Source organism: Pyxicephalus adspersus, chromosome 8, assembly GCF_032062135.1.
Source record: "Pyxicephalus adspersus chromosome 8, UCB_Pads_2.0, whole genome shotgun sequence".
NCBI lineage: Eukaryota > Metazoa > Chordata > Amphibia > Anura > Pyxicephalidae > Pyxicephalus > Pyxicephalus adspersus.
In genome coordinates this window covers 68,308,153-68,320,377 of record NC_092865.1, presented here as the reverse complement: position 1 = coordinate 68,320,377, position 12,225 = coordinate 68,308,153, and the positions used below count along the sequence as shown (strand labels likewise).

Genomic DNA, 12,225 nt, shown 5'->3' with positions numbered 1-12,225 from the left:
GGTAGTAGCGGTGTTCTTTCAGTTTCAAGGTTGGCCCGCGACTTTGTCTAGATTTTTAATTTTGGCCCACTGTGTATTTGAGTTTGACACCCCTGGTCTATACTGACAGGACTAGGTTAAGGGGCTACTAGTGGTTTATGCAGTCCTATGGTGATATGACATAAGTCTTTACCATTATAAGCCAGGTTGGGCTGGCTCAGTATTTCTCAACTAGGGTTCCTCCAGAGATTGCAAGGGGTTCCTTGATAGCAATGAGCAATTTGTGACTCTCAGGTCAGTTTATCTGACATCAGTCATCTTCTTGGCTACCTGGAATGTTGGCTGGCCTGCAATGTTGAGGACTTCTTTCTAGTGACTACCACACCAATATACTGTGAGCTGTAAATATAGTCATTATAATTATTATATGTCTTTGCGATCAGAAAACAGTCTGTATCTAAAAGACATGTTATGCAAACAGAAATTATTCAATGCAACATATTTTTAAAATAAGAAAAATAGTTTTCCATTCCAAATAACCTTACTAATGGACAATATGAGAGTAAAACTGTAAAGCATCTTTTTTATGTTTAGTTGTTATATTACAATTTTTGTGTGTCTGTTATCTAAGATTGGGCAAGGGATCAAATCTGTTTACAGCTTAACGCTCCTGCTCAGACAAAGCACAATCTGACTTGCTGGTCACCAAACAAAACTATAGATATAATAGTTAGGTAGATAACAGATATAAGTTATGGGTGGTGTTTGCATTCTAGAAGGAAGCAGGGGAGAATTTGAGACCAGAAATCACCACATGTGATCACTTAAAGTCGTATGAAAAAAAATCAGAAAACACTTATGTGCATGAAACAGATTTTGAAGGAATAATTCTGTTTTAACTTTTTAAATTCAGATTGACGTTGACATATATGAACCACAAGGAATCAGCTTTCTTGATGCCGAAGCATCTTTCATAACAAACGACCTGTTGCCAGCCATCAAAAAGTCATTCTCGGGAGAAACGGTACAGTTTTTACAATTTGTTATTAGGAAAAATAGAAACCTTTTTTTGTTATGCTGTATTGTCTGTATTAGATATTTTATGTGATTGAAGAGAACACAGTTGAACGGGCTATTCATCAAGAAAATGGCATTATTTATATGCAAATACAACATTTTTGTTGTTCCCCTCATTTAATTAGGTAGCAATAAACTATTTATTATTATTACTATTTAAACTATTTATTAAACTAAATTATTACCACTTCTTATGAGTATGAGTATTAATGGTAACCATATTTAAAGCCGTATCACCATGCTATGATTGTTAGTAAGTGAATGCCACTTTGAAAGTAAAGTATTCTATAAGCTACATTATGGAGTTTGTTCCAAACACACTTTTGCAGACATCATTTGATTGCTCATTACAGTTTCTAACCACTGATAATCTCCTAGTTAGCACTGTCAAGGAAGTAAGGGGAGGTGAGTTTACCTTTAATGATTTAAGTTGATATACTGGATACTGGAATTTGGGACATTATTTATCTGCAGAAAGTCTTTTGCATGAACTAAAATGTAAAATCTTGCTTAGATTAGCAAATAATCGTCTCAAAATAATATTTTATTCAGACCACAAACCTATGTTTACAGACAGTTATTTTCCACTGCATGTTTTGCATCTGAAATACAGACAGTTGCCAATTTAGATACTAATGCATGGAGCCCACATTTACAATATATAAGTCTACATGGTCTGTTTTTTAAATTCCTACAAATGCCTATATATATATATATATATATATATATATATATTATACTATAAATGTATTATTATACTTTTAAATGCATTTATACAAGCATCTTTAAAGCAAACCTAAAAATGCTTATAAAAGCCCATAATGTTTTGTGGGAAAAGCAAGAATTTTAAACACTTAGTCATTGGAATGCATGGATATTTCAAACATGGGCTTTTAAACACTGCATTTAGATACTGGGGAAACGATCCATGTAGACTAAGCCATAGAAATTAATGAATCTACTTTTTTTTACCATTTGTAGGGTCATATCTCTTTCAAACCTACATTAGATCAACAGCGCTCTTGCCCTAACTGTTCATCCACATTAATGAATGGAGATTTTATTGTAACATACGATGTTAACAGAGAATCTCCAGGAAACATACAGGTGAGTTTGGAAAAATTTGACAATCATGAAATGATAGGCAAGCATGTTATATTCATCATTATGGTTGTATGTATCAGCAGCACAGAATGTTTACACACATTCCACATATTCCATATATACATGTAATAACTGAGGGATACTTAAACCCAAAAAACTAAATTTTAATATATTGCAGCTTACCAGTACAAAAAACAAAATATTTTTAGCAAGTGGGTCACAGACAAACTTATTTTCCTTCTGTAAACTGCTATTTTCCCCATCCCTAGGGTAAATGGGAGGGCTTCTGTGCACACAACTACATCAGATGTTTAGCTCTGGATGGGTAAAATAGGACACAATAGAAGCCCACTGCTGAAGTAAATGTCATGGAGTATTAAAGTTGGTACATATAGTTGGAGGTTTCAGAAATAGAAGGTTATTCATGGACCATTTAAGTCTATCAATATTCATATGATTGAGAAACAGTTGGGCAAAATTAGGATTGACAAAGCTCCGGGACCCGATGGATTACATCCATGTGTCCTCAAAGAGCTGATCTGAGTTATTTCAAAGTTATTATTTATAATTTTTAGAGACTCTTTAATCACTGGCAAGGTACAAATGTATTGGTGTAAGGCCAATGTGGTTCCTCTCTTCAAAAGGGGAGCAAAGTCATTACCAGGTAACTACAGATCGGTTAGTTTAACGTCCATAGGGAGTTTGATAAAGAACCACATAGAGGAGTTTCTACTAAAAAATAATATTATAAGTGATAGTCAGCATGGCTTCAAGAAAGACCAAAGTTGTCAATCAAATTTACTTTCTTTTTATGAGTAAACAGGTATACAGTGAAGTAGCAGCTGATATAGTCTACTTGGACTTTGCTAAAGCATTTTACATCGTTGGACACCCCAACAGACAGTTGGGGTTCAGTGTTTGGACCTTTGCTGTTTTACATCTTTATAAATGATATAGAGTTTGCGATTAAAAGTACCATTTCTGTGTCTGCAGATGACACCAAACTATGTAATGGAATTAAGTCCATACAGGATGTCTATAATCTACAAGCAGACCTGGATGTACTGTGTGATTGGGCAACCAAGTGGCAAATTGCATTTAATATAGATAAATGTACAATTATGCCCTTGGGGGCTAACAACATGCATGCTTCATACTGTCTAGGGAGAATACATTTGAAGGTGTCAGAAATGGAAAAGGATCTGGGGTTCTGGTAGATCACCAAGCTACAATATCTAAAGCTCGTAAGGTACTTTATTGTATTAAGAGGAATATACTGCAGAGATGGAGACATAATCCTACATAATCCTCTATACAAAGCATTGGAATATGCAGTCCAGTTTTGGGACCCGGTTAAAAAAAAGGACATTGTGGAATTGGAGAGGGTGCAGAGAAGGGGAACTAAACTAATAAAAGGAATGGAGGAGCTCAGCTATGAGGAGAGATTAGCTGAACTGAATCTATTCTCCCTTGAGAAGAGATAAGGGCTGTGAAAATGTGGAATCGGCTCCCTCAGGAAGTAGTTTCAGCAACTACTATAGATTGCTTTAAGAAAAAGCTGGATGATTTCTAGAAGCACAGAATATAACAGGTTATTTAAGGATTTAAAATAAAAATAACAGAGACTGTTAGTCCAGGGAACATCCGATTGTGTCATGGAATCTGGAAGGAATTTTTTTCCCCTGTTGAAGCAAATTGTACTAGGGGTTTTATTTATGCCTTTCTCTGGACCAACTATGTCTAAAGGTCCAGAGACCCACAAATATCTTACAGTGGGTTAATTTTTTAACATAAATTACTCCTTTGGTGCATTATTCACTTTATCACTAATAACATAAAACCTAAAGACATATGATTTGCCAAGCTGTTTCTTTTCTTTTAAAGACAGTTTTATATGCTTGCATGCTCTGTAGTTGCCCCAAAGGTTTCAGAGTTCTAAAATGTAAGCTTGTTCTATACTGTTGAAACTCGAAATTATTGCTTGGTACAGTTCTTTAGAATGGGGTAAGCGAGATAAAAGATATTTCTTTAAACCACTTTTAAAGCACCTGATGTGGAAGGGCAACTAGGATGAATAACAGGGAGGAAGCAATACTGCGTTTACCAGCCTATGAAGGGTAAAGGCTTGTGATTTACAACTGTGTGCTGGTCATCAGATCTTTACTATACACAGGTAAATAGTGAACATTGCAAGTGGCTCTGTCAATGTATTTTTTCAGAAAGTCAGAATTTGTCAGCATACACATTATAGATTAGAGGCAGCTTCTGTGTTTCTCTCAGGTAAGGTTACCTTTAACGTGAAAATATAAATAAGGCTAAGTACATACGTGCAATAATTGTCATTGGAAAGGATTGTAACGACTACACAATGCATGAATGAGCACTGTAAATACAGCATCTTTCTGCTCCATGGAGAGGGGAGGGGGAGAATGAAGGAGCGACACCCCGCTATGCTCTCTCCCCCTCGCTTTTATTACGATCGTTCGTCATCGGTGGATCCGCCAGGATGGTCATTCATATAACCTGCGCCAATTATCAGACAAGAACCATTGCACATGTGTATATAGCCCAAGTCCAGATGTTTCTAGATATTGAATATAATGAAGTTATTGCATCTTTTTTTTTTTTTTTTTTTTATTTCAGATTGTCAATGGGTATTTTGTGCACTACTTTGTACCACCAAAGTTGTCAGGCGTGCCAAAAAATGTTGTTTATGTTATTGACAGAAGTGGATCCATGTCTGGTAGAAAAATGGAACAGGTAGAATGACTCAGTAATAACCTATTATATTGTAATTTTGCAACAACTGGGTTTTACACTTTAGTGAATTATATTTTTAATTATTTGTATATTTATACATTTCAATGAATCTTTTTTATTTAACCACACATACCACACATTTATTAGGTATATTTATTTGTACAATTCAATGACTGTTTATGGAGGAATTGTGCTGATGCCTGTTTACACTTGTCCTTTTTATTGTAGTAATACTTTACAATTATACCTCTTCCTTTGATCAACAATTATCCAATGCCACTTATCTAAATTGAAACTATTGCAATTATTAGCACTTTTAGGGTTTCCATCATCCCCTGAGGAAGCCCATTTGGATGAAACGCGTTGGTATGAGACCCTGCTTTTTGACCTATTACCTATATGCAAGTCTGTGACTTTTTAGTCAGTAGTACAGTGTGGATAAATGACACCTTTAGCTACTTACAAACATTGTTTTTATCTACATAAACATTTTTATAGGTTTTGTTGTATATTAATAAAAATTGTAATTAATTTAATATATTATTAATTTCTTGCCTGCTCTCTCTTTTTCTTCTTCTTGTTCTCCATTTACTAAATTGAAACTACAAAAAGGAAAAACTATATGTTGTGACTTTAAAGTCATTACTAATCACACAGAACATACACATAATTTGTCATTATTAAAAGGAGGACAGCATCAAATCTCTGCTCAATTACCTTAAATTCCCCAACTGAAAATGAGTCGAATTAATACATGTATAGTTGCCATCAACTAAGCAAAAATAGATATTCAAACACTTAAATGCTTTCCAGACACGTTTCGCTAAAGAAACCATTTCTTTAGGGGATGAGTAACAATAGAGTGGTGTAAAATCCAATCCTGTCCTTCTGGGATAGAATGGCAGAGAAAGGCATTGGCAACCTTCTATATGTCGCAGATCCTTGCAGAACCAAGGGACCTGTGCCTCCTTCAGTGCCATCCACCAGCTGCCAGCACCAGCTCTGCTAAGGCATCACCTCCTCCGCTCACTTCCTGGTCCAGGTCATGTGACTCCCAGTCAGCTGCTCCACTACCACCGAGGACTAGAGTGTTTCACAGACGCACTCCCCCTGCTGGTGGAGATGTCAGCACCACAACCTCTAGTCTCCAGGACCCCCTCTGGTGGTTGGATAGGATGCAGCAGGTCACATGGCTCCATCCATCACATGACCTGCCCTTAAAAGGAAGTGAATAGCAACAGGATGTTGCCTGAACAAGGAGTTCCTTTGGCTCTGCTTCCAGGTTCCTGTTGGTTTTTTCTCTCGTTCCTGACTATTCATGTATTGACCTTGACTTGACCTTGGCTACTCCTGATCGCTGCCTTCCCTGACTACTCTCTGCTCCTCCTTCTGGTACTACGTCTTGTTTTTGCCATCAGCAGTCACCTGCCTCTGCGTGCACAGGGGCAGAAACCTGGCAGTTGCCCGCAGCGCAACCCCCTCACCACTAGAGGCTCTGGTGAAGACCGGGCAGCTGCTTAGACTCCTGCTTACGTCTCTACCAACTGAGCTGGTGACACGAAGGGCCCACCATCCTGCGTTGCAGCTACAGTGACACTACATTTCACTTACACAACATTAGGCATGCACTACTTAACATTAAAGATCCATTTACATGTTTTTTTTTTTATGGTATGTTAACATGTGTTGTGTTAAGTAGCCCATTAATTTAAACAGACATAAAGCATTGCATGGCAACACACCACAATGCATAATAGTGTATTACCAAGTGCTGTAAAGTATGTGGATCAAAGATGTGTGGTCTTAATGTATTTTTTGAAATTCAAAGCAAATGGCTCTACAACATGACTTACTACTTTTGTTATATTTAGACAAAGCAAGCTCTACTTAAAATCCTGAATGATACTGCAGAGCATGACTACTTCAATTTCATAGTGTTTGACACTGACATCATTGTTTGGAGAGATTCTATGGTAAAAGCAACTCCAGAAAATTTGAAACAAGCCAAACAGTTTGTTCGTAACATTAAAGATGGGGGAGGTAAGTAATGCTTTGTTTATGATGTTTGACACATCTTCACCCTAACGGACCTATATTTAAAATTCAAAAGAACGTTTATGCCAAATTTTTCTTGGGACTTTATATATAAAACAGGGAATTTGACATCCCCTCAAACATTCTTTGGTGGGAATCAGTTAGTGCTATTAAAACACATGGACCTGGAAGATTCCCATGAGGGAATATCTAACCCCCTGTTTTACAAATAAAGCTCTAATATTTTTACAACCTATGTTCAACGCATAGGCAAGTATGGCTTAACTCTCAAGTGCAGGAAGTGGAAAATTGTATTTAAACCAACTTGACCTTGCCCTAAAATGGATTCCCATATGGATGAATTCTAGTAATTTGCATAATTTCAGCTCATAAATGGCAGTTTACGACCTAAGACCTGGAACTTGGAAATTATAGCATTCCTAGTATTGCTTTGATTCCAATTTGTACTCTCCTTGCTGACTGCTTTACAATGAACAAGTCAGGAAAATATGTTTGTTTTTCCATGTTTTGTAACCAGAGAAGATAAAGCAGCCAATTCTGAAACCAGACCCTTAATAGCCTTGGGGTCTTCCTGGATAGACAATGGGGCAGCAAGTATGTGTGCCCCCTCTTCCAGCCATTATAGGTCAACTGGAAACTGGTTTGCTAAAAAAAGGAAAGAGCAAAAAGTGTGTACTCCGCTTTTTTTGCTCAATGGCACGGAGTCCCTTTTAAAAATGAAAAGATGCTCTTCCCCAATCATGGAGCCTGACTCAACAGAATAAATGAGGATGGCAGTGACCATGTGCCCCCCTTGCACCCCTGCTCCCCCCATTGTTAGGGGAACATGATGCCTCAAAATGGTTCCCTAAATAAGTTGGGAATTTGCAGGAGGTGGGCACATTTAATTATTTGAAAGCCTCTTTTAATAAGGATAGCCGCAATTTCAACCTGGAGAATAAGTACAGTGATACACAGTACACCTTACCCATTTCCAGAAAGAGTTAAAGAGAAAACCTAAGCACAAACACACTGACAGCATGAGAAAAAATATTTGTGGCGAGTACCTAATGCTTAATATGATCATTATATATCCCTAGAGCAAGGTCTTGTTTTAACATTAAAACAACATTTTTGTGGCAAAAACAACTACCCAAAAATCTCAATACCATCACTACTCACTAGCTCATCAACTATTTGCCAATTGAAAACACATTATATTTCTATGGTTATAGTATTCACTATTGTATCTAATACACATTTTTAACATATTTTCTTATTTACAGCTACAAACATTAATGATCCTACATTGAAAGCAGTTGAGCTATTGAATAACGCTTATGATTTAAAACAAGTTCCAGATAAAAGTGTCTCCTTAATTATCCTGCTGACCGATGGGGAAGCTAATTCTGGTAAGCACATTTTATGTTTTGTAATTTTGGAAAGAATTTCTGGGAAAAATTTGACCTCAGATTTTACTGCCATCCCGAGCCCTGCTAGAGAGAATTTTCCCTCTAGTAAATGCCTTAAAACTGCCTTCATAATTCCCTCTCCTCCCCTTGTGTAGTGTCCCTTAGTAGTTCTTTAATTACCTTAACTCCGTACTGTGTAATCCCTCTTAAGCTACGTACACACGTCCAATGGTTCTCGCCCGATAATCACCTCAGGGCCGATATCAGACGAGAATCTGGCGTGTGTACAGCGCTCGTCGTCCATTGTCCAAACGACCATCCTAGAGCATCTATGGAAGACGAACGTTCCTAATGCAAGGGAAGGGGGGAGCACACAGCGGGGTGCTGCTCCGCGGTTCTCCCCTCTTCATAGACCTGAAGGGTGCTGTATGTACAGCACTCGTTCATGTATCGTGCAGTCATTTGTCGTTGGAAAGGATTGTGAAAGATCCTTTCCAACTACTATAATTGCATGTGTGTATGTGGCTTTAGTCCCTGTGATATAATTATGGCCTTCAATGGATCTCTTCATGGGAGTCAGCAGTGCAAGGAGGATCTCTCTACTGTTCTCACAGCCCAGCGCAATCACCCTGCTATCTCCAGTGCCATACATGGCTGCTGTACATTATAGTGTGCAGGCAACCCTTCATCTCCCCAGTTTACTGAAATCAGTACTTCTCTCCTGCATTAACTTTAGGCAAACCAAAACTGGTCTATACCACCCTTCCTAATGCTAAACATGTCTCCCAAACAGTGTTTCACCTTTGTATTAAGCGATCCTCTGCCACTGCTGATACCACATTAAATCACTAACTTCAGCTTCTTTGTTCTTTGTCAGTCAGCACGGGACATACAACCCTGTAATACCATGAATTACCGAATTGCTTTATGACTCCACTGAGTGTAAGGTAGCAAATATCTGTGGGGATGGACTTAGGGTAGAGTGGGCAGTTTTATGCCATCATGATGCCCCTGAACGTGACGTGATGATGGTATAACCCCGCCCATTCTCCCATCACAGATCTGAGCTTGTGATGTGCGAACATGCGGGCTGTGTCACTGCACACAACTCGCCCACTCTCCCATGGCAGGCTCGGATTCAGGGACGTGTTTCGTGGCTCTGACCGGTGCGCCCCTCTGGCGGGGCCCTTCTCCTGATCCTGCTCGGAGTGGCACCGGCCACAGCCGCGGAACACCCAAAGGGCCAGAGAAACATTCCTAGTGGGCCGTAGTTTGCCCATGCCTGATTTAGGTTGACATCTGAATAAATTGGGGTTGGGACACAAAGGAAAAGGGACAGGGGGAGGAGTAGAAGGAGAAGTGCACCAAGTAGGGGGGTCACTCCCAAAGGGAAAAAATGTAAGTATGAGAACCAAACATAGAATTCAATTAGAGGAACCAAAGTCTCTGTATTCGGTAGTAAGCATAAATTGTGACCAGTAGTACCAGGTATGAGCTACCTTCCTGCCAGTGCCCCTCACAGAGGAGGTAAGATCCTCCATACGATGGATTTCATTAACTCTACCCAGCCACAATCCAATCGTGGGTGGAGCCGGATTTCGCCAGCAAGCAGCAATGCAGGAAAGGGCAGCCACAATAAGGTGTCTGACGGCCGAGCTTTTGTATGCCTTCCTTGAAAATAAATTATGTTGAAGAAGGAAAAAAGCCGGGTCATCAGGAATATCTTGGTCTGACATCTGCTGAATAATAGTCCTAACAGTAACCAAAATATATGTAGCAGCGTGCCTTTCTCTGTCTGCCAACAACGGTCCGATACCTCTGGGAAAATTCGATGCAATTTCTTGGGAGTGCAGTACCATCTCGAGACCACCTTGAAGCAAGTTTCTTGGTATTTACTGGCGATGGAGGCTTTATGGGTCCAATAGACAATATTTTCTTTCTGCTCCATAGAGAGTGAAAGACCCAAATCAGCCTCCCATGAACTTAGGAATGCAGGCGTGTAATCAGGAGGTGGAATTTGCAACAGCCTATAAACTACAGATAAAGCGTGTCTAATACCCCCCTCACCCATGCATAGCTGTTCAAAAGGAGTAAGGGACCTGCGATAGGACAGGACCGGGCGAAGATCAGACAGGAAATGGGTGATCTGCATAGTTTTCCAGAAATCCAGATGAAATTCACTCGTAGCCTCTCTAAGTCCCCCCGGGTCAATCCATCTATTTGATCTAATAAAGTGTATTGCCCTGCAGACCCCGGCAGAAAGCAATTCTTTAAACCTCCCGTCTTCCATTCCAGGGGGGAAAGATGGGTTGCCCAGCAACGGAAAAAGAGGTGACTGGAAGGGTGAAAGATGTAAACGGTCTAAGCTCCTTACAGCCAACTCCCATGTATATCCCACCGTAGGATGAGACTTAAGGCCCGGGAAGGCCGAGATTGGCAGCCAAGGAAGGAGGCGCAGAGGTGTTGGGCAGAAACACTGCTCCAACAAAATCCATTGTTTAAGCTTCACCCGCGTCAGGTGGGCCGACAAATAGCAGTGAAACAGGTTCGGGACTCCCAGACCCCCTTCTAATTTGGACCTCATGAGTAAGGATCTGCAAAGCCTTGGAGCTTTATTTCGCCAAATAAAGCGAAAAAGTTTTGGTGAGGTGAGGTTCCTAAAAAAGGACCCGGGAATTTTAATGGGCAGCATCTGAAAAAAGGTATAAAAACCGAGGGAGAATATTCATTTTGATAACATTTATGCGTTCCATCAAGGAAAAAGTCAGTTTATGCCACTTGTCCAGATCAGAGTTCACTGTGGAAAGCAGCGGGAGAAAGTTCCTGTCAAATAGCTCCGAGAGTGTTTTGGGGATTTTCGTGCCTAGGTACGTAATCGCATGGGGTTCCCATCGGAAAGCAAACGATTGTTGGAGATGGGAGCGGGCTCCAGTCGGAAGTGTTACATCTAAAGCTGCTGATTTGGAATAATTAATTTTAAAGTTGGATAGGGTGTTAAATTCAGTCAGGATTGTCAGGAGATTAGGCAAAAAAACGACAGGGTTGGTAATGGCGAACAATAAATCATCGGCATAAGCCGCTACTTTCTGGACCGAGCCTCCCAGGAGAAAAAATGGTGAACTTTAAAAAAATTTCTTGCTAAAACAATCTGACTTGATCCTAGTAATTATTATGTATACTATCAGAGTCTCTGATAACGGTGACTGTTGATCCAGGGAACATCCGATTGCCTAATGGAATCAGGATATTATTCATGGAATCATGGAATCCCAGATTTTATATCTGGGATATGTTTATTTCCCTAGTGGGACTATACTATACTATGTAACTATGTATTACATATAAACACACACAAAATGTCACTTTGCCATCCCAATCAATAAGTCAGGTTGCTTCTGGTAAATCTGATTTAGAAATAAACAGTCTGCTAAAAAACACAATTGTTATTACACATTTTTTTATTACACATTTTTCCCAAAATAATTTAGTTGAAATGCAATATGTGTTTTAAAAAATGTATTTTCCTTTTGGCAAGCAGTTTTTTTCTATTGAAGATACAAAAATAGAGCCCAAAATACTAAATCACATTGTATATTAAAACATAATAAAACAACAATTTTAATAAATCAAACATACTTTAAAAGATAGATTCAATTAAAATTAACCTTAAAACTAAACATGAATGTCCTGAATAAATCATTATAAATTGGGTATCACTTTCAAGATACAAGAATGTTACCTAAAGCAGGGGTCCCCAACCCTCGGCCATCTGACAGGTGGGCCACGGCTCTGGCCGTTGCACCCCCCATCGGGGTCGGAAGAAGGATCCTAAATGGGGGGGCCCACCGGCAAGACCTGC

General features: G+C 39.2%; 1 protein-coding gene across 1 annotated transcript in view; it reads left to right on the top strand.

Moving 5' to 3' along the window:
* The window catches only part of LOC140337485 (inter-alpha-trypsin inhibitor heavy chain H3-like), a 44,095-nt gene that overhangs the window by 9,220 nt on the left and 22,650 nt on the right, over positions 1-12,225 (top strand). The window contains exons 6-10 of the mRNA XM_072421235.1: positions 893-1,003; positions 2,038-2,163; positions 4,804-4,920; positions 6,792-6,960; positions 8,241-8,366. Of these exons, the coding sequence (XP_072277336.1) occupies positions 893-1,003; positions 2,038-2,163; positions 4,804-4,920; positions 6,792-6,960; positions 8,241-8,366 (649 nt within the window). The remainder of the gene's footprint in view (positions 1-892; positions 1,004-2,037; positions 2,164-4,803; positions 4,921-6,791; positions 6,961-8,240; positions 8,367-12,225) is intronic.